The sequence below is a fragment of the Battus philenor genome, unplaced genomic scaffold, assembly GCF_028537555.1.
Source record: "Battus philenor isolate CCGP_79_NKW_IND1 unplaced genomic scaffold, ilBatPhil1.0.hap1 SCAF_12, whole genome shotgun sequence".
In the NCBI taxonomy this organism is placed as follows: Eukaryota; Metazoa; Arthropoda; class Insecta; order Lepidoptera; family Papilionidae; genus Battus; species Battus philenor.
The window spans coordinates 12,041,444-12,062,883 of NW_027181674.1; the positions used below are offsets into that span (position 1 = coordinate 12,041,444).

Here is a 21,440-nt window from a genome sequence, read left to right on the forward strand (position 1 = left end):
ATTTATTTATGTTATTACTTGTCAAAGTAAATGATAGATTGATGAAGTAAATGATGAATTGTTTATAAATTTTAATTGATCATTAACTTTTACTTTCAAACATTGTACAGTCATTATAATAAATTGCATTTACATTATGTATATGATAAAGTAAATTTAAATTTTATTAACATTTTTTATAATCGGATAATTATTATTTTTATTGTATAGCTTTTCCTACTTATAATGATAGATGTTCATAGTGCTTAAAATAATGTTTTATTTTGTGTTTGATTAAAATATTTTTTATCTGTCGTTGGTGGATCTAAAGAAATAAATAAATACAAATTATTTATAAGTAATATACAAGAAATTAGTAATACATAAATGTATTGTTTAAATATATACACGAAATAAATATTACACAAATAAGAATGACTTTAAAAGGCTTGTCAATATCATCATCACCGCCACTATCATTATTACCCATTGCAAAACATAGGCGCAAAGCTAGTCATCATCGCGATCTTTGGCTCCCCCAAAAATCGCACCTAAGACAGGTGCCAAATCGCTGCCCATCTCCAGCGATTTTCCGCGACCATAATTACGACGTTGGTTAACATAGTGGAGGGCCTATCAACACCACGTCTACTGGCTCGTGGTCAATATTCGAGAACATTCCAGTCCCAATGGCCGTGAGTTATAGAAGCGATGTGCCCGTGGTCAATATCATATAATATGATTCAATTTTAGAGGTTAAGTAAGTTTTCTGACAGTGCATTCCTTAACTTAACAGGATTTGTCCACAAATACAGTTAAATGTACAGACGTCATGTTTTGCGAGCAAAAGAACAACCGTTTATTAACAACAAGTACTGATAGGGTAATTTATTCGCAATTATCGGCAACAAATGTGTACATATCAACTTTATATATGTCGATACTGTTGTACGGAGACAATGACATTATCTAGATAAAAGTTTGTTATTATTATTTAAATTATTACGTTTAATATATAATTTCGCATGTTGGCAGGAGAATTTATGACTCTATGTATATAGTATAAGATTAATTTTGCAATCAACTAATCTAGCACTCGTTCACCATAGTTGATAACGACGACACATATTCGCTATATAAAAACATTCATTCAAACAAAGTTTTATGTTTATTAATAATAATCGAAATTCTTCAATTTATACTTTTTAATGGATAGGATGATTATCTGCAGATGTAAAAGCTTTTGAGTGAATATTTAGCTCATTTGGTAATTAATGTTGATAAACAAAATACTTTATTATTTCAGCAACATTAAGTGGAAGAGCTTGGATAATTTGTAGAAACAAATAGTTGTCTAGCTAGGGATAGAGAATGGCCACCTACTCACAGGACCATGCACGGTTCCTTAATACTTTCACAAAAAAACACAACCTGGAAAAAGATGGAAGCTGAAACTAATATGCTTGACGACCCTCACTCATGAGAAAGCGATAAAAAAAATGTGTGTACATATGTATGTGTATTTTATTCAATGTATCGTACACAATGTCTTAAGAAATATCAAATAAGGTAATAATAGACAGTATAGTAAGGAAAAGCTTTTTCGATATTCGGATCACTACATATTAAAATTATTAATGTTTACTGTTTGTTCTGCAGACTTTTTACTGCCAGAAATTATGGATAAGTCGCATTCAAACAGATAAAATTGTTAATGTTAAATAATTCAGAATAGTAAATTTGTACGGTATGATTGAAAATAGGTAGAAGCCTTTAAGCTTTCTGATGACAAATGAGCTTGACGTTCACCCCTTTAACCCTTAATTAGGCGCATGGGGTCAGGGCCGCTTGAAATTCAAAAAATAATGGCTTGCAGTCTTCAGAGCGTACTAACGCTCTTTCTAGCTTCCTGACTCCCCGCGGGGTACGCAAATTAGTCGCATCCAGAACATTAACTCTTGCCCACACATCGCTGTCCTTTAGAGAGCTGACCCCATGCGCCCAGTTACGTTCCATTTTTTGGCAAAGGTAAGTTTTTACTTTTGTGATTTTTTTTATGTTTTTATTAGTATATTGTTTATTGTTTATCTTTGTATGTGTGTATTTTGATACGGTATGATTTCGTTATGTATTTTTGAGTTTTTTTCTGTGCTTTTTCTTTTTTTTTGAATTGAAATGCCTAACGACAAACGAATATTGCAATGGCTGGATGAAGTGCTTGATGAAGAGCAAGATTTTGCTGGTTCGGATTCGCAAGACGAAACTTTAAACGATGCTGTCATTGATAGTGCTCATAATTCAGAAATCGAAATTGAGGAGTCATGAACATATCCAAGACATCCCTGTATCAACGGAAGATAATTATTTTTTATCTCGACATACTCAGAGAAATGGCCCGAAAGTGAAATGGTGTAAAGTACCACCATCGAACGCAGTAAGGACCCGAGCACAAAATATTATTTTACATTTACCTGGAGTATAAACATATCTGGCATCAACCCATTTGTCATACACAAAGCGAATACTTAGAAGACTTTGACATATATAAGGCGGATTTTCTTGAAGAAAATAGCTGCGGCACTTGTGGAAGATCACCAAAAACGTCGCATACAACTACATGCTGAACCAGCGACAACAAAAAAACGGCTCCGTGAAGTTTATAATGTGAACATGGCGGTTTATCAATCGACAGCTAAGCGCGGGCGCTGTTCATCATGTCCTAGAAAGGACGACAAAAAAGTGCCAACAAAATGTTTCAATTGTCGTAAATTTATTTGTCAGCAACACTCAAGGATTTACTGCGTCGGATGCAGAACAGAAGATTCCGCTGATGACGCTGAATAAACTTTATTTCTTAAGTTGATCTCGGCTATTCTAAAAAAAATTAGTTTAAAAAGAGGTTTACTGTTTTTTTTTTTTTTAATATTTTTAACGTCATAGTAAGTATTTGTTTCTTAAAGTTAAGTATATTAAAGAACTTTATTAATTACTATAGAAATCCATTAAGTTTTATTCCTTTTTGATACTCTTTTCCCAATATTTTTTTGGGGTCATTTAAGACCCCATGCGCCTAATTGAGTGATTTTCTTAATGCGCCTAATTAAGGGTTAAAGGTTTTGCATCTATAACCAATCCTGTAAATTAAATGCAACAAGAATTGTAGAGACTCTAAAGTTATTTATATATATGTATATATATATATATATATATATATATATATAGTAGTTATTATTATTCAGTAAGAATCATATATACAGGTCACTCGTCGTGACCTGAGAAGAATCCTCAGTAAACTTAGACGGATTTTTTTTTGTTACCACTTATACAATATTCTTAATACTGCAGAAAATTAAATCATTCCCAATCTTAATTGTTATTTAAAAATCCTTTAAATTGGAAAATGTTTTTTTTGTTAATCCTTCTTTAAATTTCGTGATAAATCCGAGATGTTACGTCAAAGAAATACTAATTTTATAAAGACTACAGAAAGATATCATAAGCTTATATTTATTCGCAATTGTAGCCTAATTCTTATATTAGGGGGACCAGAATTATTTTAGATTTTTACCGGCCGGCATTGAAAATTTGTACACTAGATGACAAAAGGTTGTTGATAACGAAGATGAATGTATTGTTGATTAGAAGTAAAAACTTGTTAGAAATGTAGTCGCGTGAATTAAATTTAAGAAAACGACATTACTTTCCGATCCCTCAAAAAAAATTATTTAAGTTTGTCAAAATTTTCATGCACTTTATATTGTAATATTTTTTCTTAGCGAAACTTTTCCTCAGGAGAATAATTGACCGGATATTATAAAATGATATTATCCGCAATCGAATATTTTTATACGATCCGCGATTGTAAAATATTACAAGTAATCTACTTATTTAATATAACACATGATAAGTTAAGGCAGTTAACTAGAAATCAGTCAAAGCGAGTCAATGGATTTGCGTGGTTGTCAGCACAGTGTACTTTTTTGCGCATTACTCTTGTGAACTTGTTTGTGTCAACATGTTTATACGTATACCTGTGTTCGCCCGACGATTTTCTTCATGCATCAGTCATCGGTGTGTAAATATCGACATTACTATTATATTTCAAATAATTCATTGATACGAATTTTTCAGTTGAATTCTGCAGTTTTAAATGCACTATAATAAATTTTATACCTCATAACCTAAAGCGTATTATAAATTTTATTTTATTTTTTGTAATTTAAAGGTTTATAATACCTTTATTATCAGACTGCTGTTAAGTATTTTTATGATTTTTTATTAAAAAAAACACTAGAAATCCTAAAGTAATATATAACAGCGAAAAGAATAACAATGTATAAAACTAATATATTTAATTAAGTCTCTTTTGCTTTTAGATTTATCTACAAACCTAACGGTTGTCTGAATATATCGCTTCTTCAAATTACTAATTCAATTAAACCATAATACATAGACTTAATCAAAATTTAAATTCATAAATAGTGCATATGGTAATAAACTATCTAACAATACACTGGACCTGACTCTAATAATATTTATTCGAAGTTCCGTTCTCGTTGCAGACTATTATAGTTTAAATAACGCCATCTATGTCAAAGTATAAGCACTAGCGTTCGAAATTTAGTAAAGTCTATTAGTAACTTATGTAAAAATAACGGAAAATTGTTATTCGCATTATTCCATGCCTTATATATCTTTTTCAAACCTTTTTAAATTATTTAGTAATTTTTAAAATAAATTTAATTGATATCTTTGACATAAATTTCAACTATATATTATCACAAGTTTTTCCAGATTAGTTTTCCCTGTTTTGATAACAGTATAAGAACTATTTTTCTTGATAATACATCCAATCAACAACCAATCGTCTATGAATAACATTATGTATTATTATTATTTATTCCGCTGCACGTAAACAATAGAATATGTCATATCGAAACTTCGACTCCTTTTCTGCGATTAGTTTTTGCTAGGAATAATGTGTTGCGACTTTCGCATATAAAACAGACTGAGTATACCGAAATTTTTGCTATATATGTAACACCGGTTTTTATGACCTCTGATTTTTCCCTGTGCCAATATATAATAACGCCTGTTGGACGCGGCCTGCTTCCAGTATCTTCCTGCCACTTTAACAAATTCACCTATCCGTCTTGTGTGTAGACGGACATGCGCTTGCGTTTCGCAAGGTAAATGCGCTTTCTTCTAATCTTTCCAAGCTCATAGCGAGATACCTCACCTAGACATAGGAACACACCCACCTGATGATAATGGCATACCTTACTTATCTCATTACTTAGTCATTATCATGACTAACTCAAACAGTGATTACTTTGTTGCTTAGTATTGTAAGACAAAAAATTCTTCAACAATCCACGCGATTATTTCTTTTGTCATCGAAAACTGATTGTTTTGTTGGATTTTCTCTTCGTAACAATAATTGGTATGTACGATGCACACGGTGCGAGCCATAAATTTACTCTTTAAGCAATATGTATGTTTATGTATATATGTTTGTGTATATGTATGTTTTGTATACGTTAAATACCCGTTATTTATACTACTACTGTACCTGTGATAAGATCGCTCATTGTACTTTTTTGTTTATTATTATAAAACTATTTAAATGTATCCCAGGTTGTACAATAAAGAATATTAAATTAAATTAAAATAAGTTAAGCGATTCAGTGGAAGAGAAACTTAATTAAGTGGAATATATTAATAACTTGATAAAACGCATCTACATTTTTTTTCTGATACATATTTATGGGAGCTGTATAGTTAGAATAATTTCAAATATCCATTCAAAAGTTTATAAATTGTAAATAAAACCAAAAAAATTTAAAAAATCTTAAACTCAAAATAAAAGGACTCTGCCATTAGGCGGCAGAGGTTTCAAATAGCGATAAAATAAATAAAAAAACGAAGGTCATTCACTACTGGACATAGGTCCCCCTCACAGATTTCCAAAAGGACCGGTTTCAAGAGGCTTGCATCCAGCGCCCTTCGATGATCTGAATAAGGTCATCTGCCCAATTTGTGGGTGAACGTCCCATGATGTGCTTGCCGACCATGACCGCTAATTTATTTCGGAATATTGTATATTAATACTCGTATTCAATACTGTTTTCTTTTACCAATCCTTCTTTCTGTCGTTTTGCCCTTGAATGTAAAGTGGTCCTATTGGCCATAAACATAGAGGGTCTGTTGTCAGGCATTCTAGTGCAGATACGTCTTTTTCTATAGCAGATATCAACTAATCAGTCTTTGTTACACGTATAACAATCTTTTAAACGCAGAGACACTTTCATCTATCTTTATCAATCTCTAGTAAGATCTCACTTAGAGTATCTATCTCCCGTTTGCAATCCACTGTAAGCAGTCTATGAAAATAAAATTGAAAAAGTACAAAAAAAATCCTTCGTATTCTGAACTACCGAATGCATTGCCCCCGAGATTCTTATAAAATGTGTTTAAACAGATACCAAATGTTATTATTGAAAGATCGACATTCTCTAATGGACGCCACTCCACTTAAAAATATTTGTGGTAGCAATATTAACTGTTCGATACTGTTTTTCGAGGTAAACTTTCGAATTCCTGCAGCAAGAACGCGTTCTAGATCCCTCTTATTTATAAACGGCTCAGACAAATATCGGTAAACGTGCACCCTTATACAGGATGTGTGACCTCCACAATTAATATATTTGTGTTATTGATATATTCTCGTGGTTTAAAAGACAATTTCGTTCGAAATTATTGAGTACATACAATACAATTTAAACCTGATTGGAACGTGACGGCTTGCTGTGACTCGTAATTATTGCGGTGTGATATGCAGAATGCGCTGGATCTTAGATCCCTGTTTAGTAATGTTTTTATTTGTTTAGTCATTGTTTGATTATAAATCATTAAATGTTCTTTGTGAGATAGTTTTAAGGTAACAATTGTAAATAATTTTATATTTCTAAGCTTCTAAGTTTGTACTTTCTTACTGCCTTTTGTTACTGTTTATCTCCAATAAAGTAAAGTAAACCCTTACGTGACCTACCACCAGATACTTGCATTCCCTCTTCTTTATTCCAATTCAAAAGACATGTACTAGTCAATGACAGGCAAACAGTATAAACTGTATTTAATATGCATTAAAGCATGTACAGGATGATCGGTACACGAAAGACTCTTTGAAATTTGATAGAAAATTTCTTTAAAGATCAATCATTCTCAAAAAAAATATTTTTTTCCTATTGGATTGTGACAGGCCTGTAATTTATAAAAGTACAAAGTCTGCAGGGGCAGATAGTAAACAATAATTAATTTTATATATTTTGTAATCAGAACTATAAGAAAACTTTCTGTGTTATCATTATAATATAGGTTTCTGAAAGCATTGATTTTAGGATAGGGTTTCATACGTTAATTGACATAAAATGAGCCAAACACTCACTTTCTTTAAAGCTATAATTGTACTATAACCAAACATCCTGTAGATTATTATAATAGTCTTGTGATGAGTAAAAGACAACGGGCACTGTATAATTATTTTCAAGTACTAAAATAATATAAAAGGTGAGGAACGGAAGGAAAGGACTATCACCTCATTGGCTCCTTTGCAATGTTGTTGAATTGCAAAATAAGAACGTCGCTGACGGTACGATTCATAGCAAATAAATAATATTTTTAATAAATTGCAGACAAACGCACCACCAACAAATAGAACCTAATGCGAGCTACCTTCACAATAAAGGATCAGAGCCTTTGACCAAAACGACTCTTGGAGAGGTGCTGGGTCAAATCGCCAACAAATACCCAGAAAGAATTGCTGTTCGATCTGTATATGAAGATTTAAATTTAACATATGAAGAACTGATAACCAAAGTAAATATCTGGTACCATATTTATTTCATCTGTTGGACTGGCGTTGGGCGTAGATTACCCTTCCTATAGATTTCTAACAAGAGTCGTAGGAAGGAGCCAGCATTCTGACCTTAAAGAGTTGGTCTGTCTCCTTGTGGTTAAATGTCCCACTCTGCGCATACCGATACTTGGTTTCCACTGTCCATCTATCTGTCCTATGCGCTATGGAGCCTGGCAACTGTCACTTCAACCATCCAATCCGCTGAGCTATGCTGTTACCAAAAAAATAAATGCAATTGCAAAAACCCCGTTAAGCTATCAATACCACCTAATATCATTTGTTCATGTAAAAAAAATATTCGAGTAGAACATTTTTTTTCATGAACATTTTTTATCTAAGTAAATGTTGTTTATACTGCTTTTTATCATGTTTTTACATATAAAAGTGAATTTATTTTTACAGGCTGACTCTTTAGGTTGTGCATTGAGGGCAAATGGTTTCGAGAAAGGAGACAGATTGGGTATATGGTCTCATAACTCAGCTGAATGGATTGTCACTTTAGTGGCGGCAGCGAGAGTTGGATTGATATCCGTAAGCAAATTAATAATTATTTTTCTAAGAAAACTAATAATATTTTGGTGATATATAATGTTTGTTAATCCAGGTCCTAATTAACCCTGTATACGAAATATCCGAACTGGGTTTTTGCATCAAAAAAACCGGAATGAAAGGACTTATGATTGGTAATGCGGTGAACAAAAGAAATTATTACAACAACCTAAAGCGTCTCATACCGGAAGTGGACAATTCGAAGGCGGGTGCTTTGAAATCGGAACAGTTTCCGGAGCTCAGTACGATCATCAGTTACGACAAAGAACATTTGAGGTTGACATTAAGTTTTTTTTTATTTAAAATTACGTTAGGTTTCTATTCTTAATTCCGCCTTAAATGTATTATATTACTATTATTTACTATTGAGCGTAAAACACGGTAGCCGCAAAACTCTTACGAAATCGAATGAGGAATGAGGCAATTGGCCAGTTGGATTAGCAAGTTGAAGTAGCTGTGGGTAGACCACGCAGCGCTCAAAACAGATGGCCGAAGCTTTAAGGAAGGGTGGTGACCCGTGGACGCAGGCAAGCGCACTGTCGAACGTCCACTTACAAGGCGGACAGATAACCAAGTGGTCGGAAGATGCTAGATCTAGGCAGCTACTAACTGGTCCCATTAAAAGAAAAGAGTATACAAGAAAATTTAAAAAATAAAGAAAGGAACGCTGGTGATAGAAAATTATTTAAAACAAAAGTCTCTGTCATAGATTTAAGATAGGGGAACGAGAGGCCTTCAAAAATGGTGCTCCACTTTTTTAAGGCCTATAGGCCCGGTTAAAAAATTTATTCGGGAGGTCAATGTCCAATGGTGAACGTACTATGGCTGAAATTATTATGATAATCCCAGAATAAGTCGGTTTTCCCATATTATTTTCATTCAACAATGATGTCTAAGTGCGTGCTTGTCGCAAATAACTCTTTTTGTATCTAAAAAAAAGCATACATTTTTTTTCAGTGGTGTATTCACATTTGATTCTCTTATAAACAACAAAATAGATAATAGAATCTCGAAGTATGTTAGCGAGGTAAGACCGGAAGACGGGAGCATCATTCACTTCACTTCTGGGACTACGGGTGGGTTTAACAGGTAATATAGTAAAATGTAGATTAAGACAACTATCTAAGTCCCATACTGAACACGGTCTAAAATCTAACCAAAGGACAGTAAATGTTAATATTGACAAATGTAAGTCGTATAACTTTAATGACTTATAATTCATTTGCAAAAAATAATTCATTACTGCGTCTTTATAGCATAAATAATATTTTTTCCGGTAAAATAAATATTCATGAAAAAACATTTATGTTAATACGTAAATTACAGTATTAACAACAAAAAAAATTTTTTCAAAAATAATTTACGAACACACTTTAAAATTTCGAATAAAAATTCTGAGGACATCTTACGAATAGATATAATTAGACAATAATTTCAACTGACTACTAAACAATATAAAATTTTTTACAGTGACAAATTGTGTTACCGTTCTCTCTTGGTCGCACTGTTTAATAATTTAGTCAGTAATTAGAGGGAAAAGGTGGGACTTGATAGAACCAAATTACTTTACATGGGGTTCGGTTTACCTCTATGAGTAGAGACATCGTCGTAGTCGTTAAAAAATTATAAAAGTTTTATATAAGGAGCCTCTCATACCTTTACATGAGGTTTATAAAAGATATACCGAGAATTCCCTGTACATTATTGCACTTTGCGTATCGTTGGAAAAGGTTAAACATGTTTAGCAAGGATTCATCTACGCTACGCTATCTAGATTTAATTTCAATAATTTAAAAAATTGTCTTTACTTTTTTGTTAAAACTTTAACAAGAAACACTTGCTCTAAAATATTGAATCAAAATTGAAAAAATAATTTTCTTATTTTTACCAATTTTGACAGTTTTGCGACATATAGTCTGTTGTTTTAAATAGAAGGATAAAAAAATGATTTCATGTAAACACATGTTAACACAAAATTTAATGTTGCAATAATCTCGTGTTCCAAGCTCAATGGCGTTATTATTGTGTACTATGTTTAGTTTACTGAAAAGTCTATAACCTGGAAAAGAACTACAATGAATATTATTATTTGTTTACGCATAACAGGAGATCCTAAGGCCGCTTTGGATTCACACTTCGGTGCTGTTAATAACTCACATTTCATTGGCAAAAGAAATGGATTCAACGAGGACCACGAGAGGATATGCCTGCAGGTATAAATGTATTTGCTTTAATGAATATATAGTTTCCAATATAATATTCCCTTTATCCATTCTATGATATTTTATGGAAATATAGCTAGACGGTATGGTGTTTAGCGGTAACAGCGATCGTGGGCCCTAAACTAGATCATATCAGCGACATAGCTAAAGTCGCGGAAAATCGCCAAACTGATGTTCGTGGCGATATTAGGGAGAGACATATACCTAAGTTATAAACAAGAGAAGAAGAATATGGCTTTAATTCCATACGAGTAACATTAAAAAAGCAACGAAACACTTTGCCTGTTTTTAATCTATAATACTAATATATCTTTTGTGGACTCTTATATGATATTTTACAAAATACTCCCGTGTATTGTCTCTGAATTATGTACATGTATTTTCAAAGATAATTAATCAAACACTTGTGAAATATCCCATTATAAATTACAATACTAATTCGTAAAGAAATTATAAGTAATAATTTAATTTGTCAATGTCTTTTTAACTGCTGTATTAAGAATATTTATGAAAATGATAATAAAAAGCCGTTTAAATGTAAATTTAAACAGCCCATAATATAAGCCTGTGTCAGTACTATTTTCGAACCCAGGTAATTTTATTTTAGGTTGAAAGATGTCATTTTACGGCAGCTCAATTTGATTTTAGTGTCCATCAAATTGGGCTCTTTCAATAACGTACACTGGTGTTCACTGCAAATGACTCTAAATGGATAAACATGAATGAAAGAATATAGAAGACGAGTTGGATTGTTTATTTTAGAATGTATTCGTTACGGATGATACCGAAAGGCATAAGTCAATGCCTATTTTACTCTTAGTATGCGGTAAATCTATATTTTGGACTTTTACTACTGTGAATCTATATTCGAGAAAAAATCATTATGTAATATTACGTTTAATGAGGGTTAATTTTTCTTATCTACAACTTCAGGTATATTCTTAGAGATTGTATAAGTAAAGATAAATAAAGTAGACCAAACAGTTATTAACCACTAAAAAAAATTATAGTTGTTAAACATACACAGGGGGTCCGGAAAGTAATGTCGCTTTCTTAAGTTAAATTCACACGACTACATTTTTAACAAGTTTTTATTTCTAATCAACAATATATTCACCTTCGTTATCAACAACCTTTTGCCATCTAGAACACAAATTTTCAATACCGGAGCGGTAAAAACCAATCGGTTTTTCAGTTAAATATATCGACAGAAATGACATTACTTCCCGGTCCCCCTGATATATTATACTACTCAAATACAAATTGTCGTTTGTTTAGGCACCGCTGTTCCATGCTCTAGGCTCTATTGTCACAAGCCTGAGCGCTCTGAGCTACGGCGCTACCTTAGTTCTGCCTTCACCCACATACAATGTACCAGCTACCATCAACGCTTTGTTGGCTGAAAAGTAAGACTCATTTTTTTATTTCACAATAAGTTATTGCTATAGGATTGTGCAATAAATACTTTGTTTATTGCCAACTGAATTTCCCGATTGAATATTATTTTACAAGAATCGAAGTTATAAATATCGTTCTTGTAGCTTAAAACTTATAATGCCATTTGCAATTATCCAACTCATAAGGCACACCAAACTGTTAACCTGGCTCAATACAATAATTTTTAATGTTTCAGTCGAGAGTTGCGAGTCTCGGAGACCAGTGACGGTAGTTTTCTAATCAACGTGGCTGTTTAAGAAAAAATAAGCCTCGGAGTTAAAAAAAAAATTAGGATATAAAGTGCGATATCGCCCCAACAACGTTTTACAAAAATTTTGCGTTATACAAATTCACTTCCTTTAAGTTCCTGGACAATAATTTACAATGATTGAACTCCGGATTCTTTTTTTAAATTTCATAAAAAATTCGCTTTTGAAAATCTAAGTGAGATGCTCTTCTCCATGTTAAAAGATTTTTACGCAAACTGCTTTCTACCAGTTCAATGCTGTTGGGAGTCTTTGGAGATCGAATGGTCCCTAGCCGAAGGATGTTTATAACTAAAGCTTTTGCGACTAATGTCTGCACCCAGGATAAAAGTAATATTACACTCGGTACATGACTTATGTGTCGAATACTCGGGTGTTAACAAAATTATAGTCGAATAGTTACATAAGAATCATTATTTATAAAAAATGATTTGGTGGCGAATGTGCGATGCTCACTCGACAGTTGCAAGCAACATCGTGAAAAAAGAAAAAAAAAGAAAGAAAAGAAATTCACTTCCTTCCGATTCCAACGGCACAGCCCTCTTTCTGTATCGTTTATTACTTTTTTAAATAATCGTGATTAAAAACATTAATCTGCCACCAGACAATCAAATTATCAACAAAGTAATAAGAGATTGTTTTTCAGAAAATATTTGTTTACGCCATTTTTCTAATGTAACAGATGTACATCGATCACGGGCACTCCAACTATGTATGTGGATATAATATCACAAATTCGAAACAATGGTGACCTGCCGATGCAGCTAAGGATGGTTCTAGCTGCCGGCGCACCTTGCAGCCCACAGATAATCAGAGATATTCAAAAATACCTAAAGGCTTCTTCAGTTTTGGTAAATATGTGTTTTTTTTATCTAACATAAAAATTGGTTGAGGAAAAAGTTCGTTTTTAATTTATACATACTATTTGCGTAAAGAATTTTACTCCGACCCAATATAATACATTTTCGCTATCTTATCTTAATAATACGTGACGGTACAATGAACATTACTTGTTAATTAGTTATTTTTCTTGACATTGATATTAAAGTATCTAAATTAATACCAAAAAAAAAGGATTAAAATTGAACTGCTATATTTAAAAAAAAATCTTTTTTAAATAAGAATAGATGACAACTTCGCAATGTATAGATATATGTATACTTATTTATATATGTATATAGATAATATATGCTATATATAGAGCAGTCGTAACAATATAACTGAACAGGTGTGCTTGAAAGTTCGTCAATTATAAAGTTACGAAGCTTGTACCTCAACAAGTGTGAAATCGTTTTTAAACTTTCTTTGTCATCTACTGAGAAATCAAAATTTGTGAAAAAATTTCAATTTTATTCACAGCGCGTAATTTATAACAAGCTTACGTAATAATTTCTTATCACAATAATTACAACTTGTTGTAGAGACTCCTGACATAGTTTATAAATATCCATTGTATTTATGTACCTATGCTAATATATATAGGAAAAAAACACGAAATTACACCAGCGATACAATACAAAAGGTACGAAGCCCTATTTTTGGCTAAAGTTTAGTATCTGTATTTTGAGCAACCAAGGAACCCAGGTGCCAGATAAGTCGGGATTTTCGATATAATTTTGTGGTTTCTTATAAAAAGCAAAACATTAATTTATTATTTTGTCGTGTGTCTGTTAATTGGCGGCAAAGGAACATGATTGGCAATGTAATAAAAAATCGACTGGATTTTTTAACAAACTTTTTTATTGTTTTAACTTGTATATGCAATCAAGCGTGAAACAAAATTTCAAATAAATCTTTCGCAGGCCCTTTACGGGTTGACTGAAACCACGGCTAGCGTTTTTCAATCCCTGCCTGAAGACAGCTTAGACGTGGTCGCTGAGACGGTCGGCTACATCCAAGATCACGTAGAAGCAAAGGTAAAGTACAAAAGGTTCTAAAACGGGACGTAAACCGCTGTCGGTTTGGTCCTAGTCTAGTTTAATACAGAAATTCAACATGATACACGAAGCGAGAGCCGAGAATCATACCAGCATCTTAGCTGCAAATACTTCACGGCCTGCCGTCCAAACGGTAACTCTTTCGAACTCTACCGTAGTTTCAAAGATGCAAGTCTTTTGTCTCGACAACTTAGAGTAAAGCTAGAGCTTCTCTCTCTTTTTATGAGTTCCTCAAAGAATTTAACATAGGTGCAGATGATTTCTCTCAAAACTGCTTCCTACACCGCGGAGTGCAAGAGCGCATGACCTTCCAGATCTCCAGTTGCGGACGAGGTACTCTGATATTCTGTTTCTCTCCAGTCGTCCCCCTGTTTTCGCAAAAGGTTGCACTAGCCTCCAATCAGGCTGTGCACTTCTCGAATACATGCTGCTTCGACACCACATAAGTGTATTAGCAATAACCCAATTTACATAGCCTAGTCATTTATTTATTTAAAATAAGCACGCCAATAACAAATCGTAATATAATTTTACAATAGTTTCATTAAATTAATTATAGACAAGATTTCACACTTTCGTTATAGTGATTTTATAAGAAGAAAGAAAATTTAGTAGTAATAAGTGTTAGGTGTGAGGTTACTCTTGTAAATTATTGTTAGAAATGAAATGTCCAACTAACACTACCTCGTAAGTAACGTCGTCGACAATGTTTCTTCCTGTCGTTTTATTACCAAATCGTTCTTTCCACACCATATAATTTTAACACAGATTAGAAATTTAGAGCGCTATCTATACACGGACGTCTAAAGTTCAGCCCCAAGATCCTACAGAAGAGACAAGAGATAGTGGTCCATCGCTCGTAGATGACGTTTTTCTCAATAGCGTTAACATTACAAAATTGATACCAACGGCAAATTTACAATCATTTTTAACATTATAAGGCTGACAAGACTAAAATAAATATCATTTTATTTAATGAAGGTAATAAACGAATGCGGCGAAACAGTTCCATTTGGTAGTGCTGGCGAGCTTATGGTACGTGGATACAACAATATGATCGGCTACTGGGACGAACCGGAGAAGACAAACAACACCCTGGCTCAGGACGGATGGCTTAGTACTGGGTAAGCTAATATTAATAACATTTAATGATTTATATAACATATGTTTTATTGAACCATTTTCATAAATACAGACATCATTTAACTTTATTCGTAAGCTTAAAACAAAAACTTTATAACATTGTCATCTATTTGAGCATAATAAAAGAACAGCCACAAAATTAGTTACAGCGACATCTTTTGACGAAAGCTTTAAACCACTGGAAAAATTTTCTGTATTATTACAACTTATAAATATAGATGTCGTCCTGGGCGAGAAATCTTGCTTTAGTCAACGTTGTCGGCCATCTCTTCGTACAAAGCAACATTATAGTAAGATCCTTTTATAGTCAAATAAACGAATGTTATTCGCAGAGCCACGGCGTCGCTCAAATTTATAATGTTCGAACTAGGATGATACAAACTTGGATCTTCCTATGATAGCACAGTTCAGAAATCGTACACCTTCAAACTTCTTTCACTCTGCTGACACACTGAAATCATTTTTTTTATCAATAATAAAGAATCAAACTGTGAACCTTTGGGAAAGTTAACACTATTACTTAAATTATAAAATGTAACAAGTGCAACATTGTCCTTATTTATATTTGCAGAGACAAATTCACGATTTCTCCGGACGGTTATGGCAAAGTTGTTGGCAGGATTAAGGACATCATAGTGCGTGGCGGAGAGAACATCGCGCCTAAGGAAATAGAAGACCTGCTTAACACACATCCGGATATCATTGAAAGCCAGGTAATTTTATCGTTATCTACAGGTTGATTGGTAATCTTTTACTACTTTAAAGGAGTTAAAGAAAAGCTTATTTGTCATGAAAAAGCGTTAAAACTTTTAAGCCCATTACCAATCATTAAAAATGTATAAAATAGTCCCTCTGAAATATGATAAATTGTTTTAATTTTTGCTAAAAAAGTTTGACAGACAAATAACTTCTGGCTGTACAAATCTGCGGTGTCAGGTCGTATACAAAAATTACTATTATATACTACTACTATTATATATATATTGATCTGATATCTGAAAACACTTTTTCTTGCTGTACTATAATTATATTATTTAATAATTCTGAAAATATTTCATTTTGGATAAATTAATTGTCAGCAAACGAACTAACATTCACCTGTTTAAATCTTTACACCCTGCAGATTAAGATGAAAACACCTTTTATCATGTTTTAAGCCTTTTACACTAAAAACCAATCACCTTGTATAATAGGCAAAAGGTCCAAACTTCGTTTAGACCAGTTGCTGGGTTATGCGTTATTTTTGAATTTGTTTAATGGCCAGGTTGTGGGAGTCCCGGACGAACGACTAGGAGAAGATCTATGCGCAGTGATTCGTACACGTGATGGCGTCTCTATCGCGCTGGATGATATAAATAAACATTGCAGCGGACGTCTAGCCAAGTTCAAGATCCCAAGGATTCTGAAAATTATTGACAAGTTCCCCAAAACCGAGTCCGGAAAAATTAAAAAATATAGATTGAAAGATCTCATTGAATCCGGAAAATTATAGATTAATAAAGAAAATTTTGGTAATTATCATTTTGAAACCTTTTCACGTGTAAAAATGTTGACGAGCGTGTGGACTATGTAAAAGGATTAAATAAATGAAAATGATGGAGAAGGTAAATCAATCATAATTTTACAAAACTTAGTAACAGTAAAATAATACGTAACAATAGACTGACAGAACAAACGAACATAGCATAAGAAAAATATAAAAACATATAAAATATATAAAGTGGTTTTAAATCAGCTAGTCGCCAACATTTATTAATGGGGATTTTAATTTTTTTTAACGTTCGCATTTATTTTTTTAAGTGCAGGAGGGGCGACATGTAATAATTGTATTATAATTTTTATTAAAGTAACTTATTTTAACTTTATGGATTTTTGTGGTAAATAAGTTAATCATTCAACCCTGTTACTTATTTAATCATACACACTGCACGATAATAAAGAGGCATCTTTTACCTTGTTTTAACATTAATTACAGATGTATAAGATACAGAACAAAATTTTTAGTTGATGTTCAGCAACTCTCACTATATCTTAATGAACGAACAGGCGTGTGGTCATAGCCAAAGTCAATGAATAGAAACAAATACGATAAGTGCTGATTGACTTAAGCTTAATTAAGTATAATTAATAGCACCTAAAATAATTAGGTACTACTTTCGAAAAATATTTTATACCTTGTTTTCGTAATGGTAATGTTTATCTCGCTAAACAAGAAAACTAATGTGCTATCTTTGCCTGTAAAGCGGACGTACCTTTACACGTCCTTTATGCTGGAAGGAAAAACTTTCATAGCATGAATTTAAACCGATGAGCGACATCTGTTGACGGTTTCATAAATTGTTCGCTTGGAAGTTACAGGGACTACATCATAACAATTGCGTATCTTATACAAGAATCACATTCTTTAAGTTTTAATGTTTAAATTAAATAAATTGTAAATAACTAGATACACAGTCCGATTATCATTCCTCTGTGTACGCACTGTTGGGTATAATTCGTATAAATTAAAGTAAAGAATATATTAAAGTATTCTATTCCTAAAGAACACAGCATTGAAAAGCAAAAATATTAGTTCGGAGAAAAATTATCTTCGCAAACAATTTGCATAAATTTATAATAAAACCTCTTTGGCTGTATTATTTGTATCGGGCTGGTTGACGACATGATAAAAAGATGCATAAAAAAATAAAAAGAACAAGTTAGTTAAATTTTTTTTTTGAGCTAGAAATTATATCGCGAATATTGAACAACACAAAAAGTGTACAAAATTCGATGGTCGATTAGATTTAATATCTTTCGGTTGACATCATTGTAGTCAGTATTAAACAAAGACATAAACCACCCACACGTGTCACACGCACACGCACTAACATTTCTGTTTTTTTTACTAATAACTACACATTTTGTTTATGTATATTATATACTTACATATTTTTAAAAGTATTTTTATGACATTTTTTCTCAATGCCCATAGAATTCCTAACTCTTTTAATTCATATCTGTCTTTGCAGACTTGATACTACAGAAGTTATAACTTCTAGTTATAACTCTCTATAGAACTTTAGCTCTGTCGTATTTCAATATAAAAATTAATTAATTTAACATATTCACACCTTGTACATGAATATAAAGGCTCCTTTTACCACCATGTTATACAAAATCGTCATTAATTACCGATGTATAAGATACATAACAAAAAATTAGTTAATGTTCTGCAAAGTTCTAACTTTTATTATATATTAATGAACGAACAGGCGTATGTAATCATAGCAAATGTCTATAAATACAACATATACTATAGATAAGTAAGTGACTTCAGTTTGATTAATGTAAGAATAATTAATAGCACCTAAACACTTAGGATCTCTATCCCAAGCCGACCGGTTTACGAGGGAGATAGAGACCACAACCCTTTAACAAAAAAGGAAAAAAGACTCCAAAAACAGTCACAGAAAATCAAAAATATATTTTCTAAATGTTCTGACATTCAAAAACCAGAAGTAACATGGAATAGAGTGACCAGAGATAGAGTAGAATGAAGTAGGTTGGAGGAAGCCTTTGTCAACTGGCAAACGGACTTGCAAAAAATAAAAATACGCCAAATATGTGGGAAAAATTTTAAATTAAGTATTATATATAAGTGTAGTATTATGTAAACGTTATTGTACTTTTAAGTCCGAATAAAAGGCAATTATTATTATAAACGCTTAGGATACTATTTCAAAAATAATTGTTGATATGTTATTAAGCACTGATCAATTCTGCAGCGATAGACTAAATAATAACTTTCATAACTAGCGTATTTTAAAGCTACCTAATATGAATTTAAACCGGAAAGCGACATCTGTTGACACATTCATAAATTCTTCGCCAGCATGCAACTCTACTTGATAACAAAAACGTATATTTTACATGTACTGCATTCTCTGAGTTTTAATAAAACTGCCCGACCCTAGTGTTGCTACATAAGCTTTAATATACACCGTCCACGAGTTGGTGCTTGCCATTAATTCAGTAAATTTAAGTTACTTACAAAAACTGGAAATATGACAAAGGTCGCGTGGAGGTAGAGTTAGTAAGAACACCAATCGTTCGTAAATATATTTCTTTCTCTTCACTTCTCTTAACGAACCAACAGGTGTTTGGTTTTTAATTAGTTAATATTTTTCACTAATAAAGAATGTAACACACAACTATATTTCCAGCTTGATTTAGTTGAGAAAAATAAATAGCACCTCAAACGCTTAGGTACCACTTGCAAAAATACAAGGCTCTATAATAGCCTAGTAAAAATTAGTAACCTTATGTAAGCATATGACACCCGAAACGTATTGTATTGTTTCTATGAAGTTTTTGCTCTTATAAGGCTTTTACAGAAATGAGTTCACGGAACAGAAAGGTCCGTGAAAATAATAAACTAAAGCATTCGGGTTTCCGAACCTGCATTAGAACCTCTGATGGAGAATGAGGCAGTAGAGGCGAGGCTTTCCTGTTCAAGTCAGAGTTGCTGTTCGTGTACTGAGAGTGGAGTGAAAGTATGGAGGGCAGCGTGGACCACTCTACAATCTAAGGAAGGATGCTGATCCTACCTCGGATCGCCCACGCTTTTCGCGGCGGCGGCATCGGAAGGCCGACGCCGTTTACGTAACGGACGGTGGAGAGTGTTGTGCTTGTTTTTTAGGCATCGCACGCGTTTTTTCGTGCGGTGAGCGGTCGCCAGTAGAGTGGTTGATGTAGAGTTTGAGTTTGCGCTTGCAGTGTTGCGAGTGTCTGAAGCGTGTGGTGTGTGGTGAGTGGGTTGTGGCAACCCTGCGATAGAATCCGTAAGGACGTCCTTAGGACGCCTTACGAGGTTTCTAAAGGAGGTACCGGGGGAGTAGCGAGTGAAGTTCGCTATGAGGGAGTTGAGGTGGGAAGAGGCCTTCTCGAAGTATGCTTTAGAACATGCTTGGAAGAACCCGAAACATCGTTTTTAGACCTGCTTTATGCATGTAGAAAAAACTTTTGTAGCATGAGTTTAAACCAAAAAGCGACATCTGTTGGCATTTTACTTATTCGTCACTACAAAGATCTATACGAACGATAGAAATAGAATATATTGAACTTTTACAGCATGCTTTGTTTGAATGTTTAAGTACATAAATAATATATTGAGTCCGGTCGTCACTTCTCAGATCCCCTAAGTACAACACTTGAAGGTACGTATGTAACTCGCGATGGTACACTTTATTTCGAGTAACTCCGTAACGTCGCCACATCGAGACATTCACATGCGGTGCTAATGTGAGGACTCATAATGATAATATTCCCGCAATTGTATTATAGCCTGTTTTTTTCTTTTTTAATACGTGGTAATAGTAATAGGTCTAAAAACCATATGAGGTGAGGTATGTTCTCTTACCTAAATGGAACAAATAACTGTTGTGTGTGATGAAAAGAATAGCGTTCCGTATGGAACAGTCATACGGCTAACTTTACACAACAGTGTTTGGTTTCAGTTAGTATACAGAACCCCACTACACCTAAAGTTCTTATCAAAATGCGTTAATTTTTTTTTGTAATTGCTTGTCTTTGAAAAATTATATCACACAGTTATGCACTAGAAACATGTTACCAAAAATATTGTTGTGGACAAATAATATTTATTATTATGAACGTAGTCAAGTTAGTTTAAAATGTATACAAGGATATATTTCTTATCCTATTATTTAACTAATCTAACAGTCGATTTGTGGACTCTGTGAGACTGAGCTGGTACTCTGGAGCAGCGATTCCACCGAAACCTAAACCCAGAACTGACGCTACGACCATCCAATGTCTTATATTGTTAAATTGTGATTTTTTGGAAGGGACGTCGGAAGTTTACATAGTTTTGCTGGTGGCTTATTCGGCTAAAGAAAGATAAATTATCTAGATAATTAATGCCACTTCTTGCCTAGCTTGCGCATTATTCTGCAATAAGTCATTTGTTGATTTTATAACTATGATG

The 21,440-nt window shown here is 33.0% G+C and overlaps 1 protein-coding gene across 1 annotated transcript; it reads left to right on the top strand.

Moving 5' to 3' along the window:
- Positions 1-3,929: 3,929 nt before the first annotated feature.
- On the top strand, positions 3,930-17,207 carry Acsf2 (Acyl-CoA synthetase family member 2). Its single transcript, XM_068776428.1, has 12 exons — positions 3,930-4,050; positions 7,674-7,857; positions 8,300-8,428; positions 8,502-8,722; positions 9,404-9,522; positions 10,553-10,659; positions 11,947-12,074; positions 13,054-13,222; positions 14,174-14,287; positions 15,290-15,432; positions 16,023-16,164; positions 16,716-17,207. The coding sequence occupies exons 1-12, from the start codon at positions 3,995-3,997 to the stop codon at positions 16,941-16,943; spliced, it is 1,740 nt and encodes a 579-aa protein (XP_068632529.1). The 5' UTR covers positions 3,930-3,994; the 3' UTR covers positions 16,944-17,207.
- Positions 17,208-21,440: the final 4,233 nt, after the last annotated feature.

What these genes read in the sequence shown, in the direction of transcription:
- Acsf2 (XM_068776428.1), top strand. Translation starts at nt 3,995, where the DNA reads ATGTTTATACGTATACCTGTGTTCGCCCGACGATTTTCTTCATGCATC. An exon ending in ATGAAGAACTGATAACCAAA is followed by an intron (nt 7,858 to 8,299) that starts GTAAATATCTGG and finishes TTATTTTTACAG; the next exon opens with GCTGACTCTTTAGGTTGTGC. An exon ending in TACGACAAAGAACATTTGAG is followed by an intron (nt 8,723 to 9,403) that starts GTTGACATTAAG and finishes ATTTTTTTTCAG; the next exon opens with TGGTGTATTCACATTTGATT.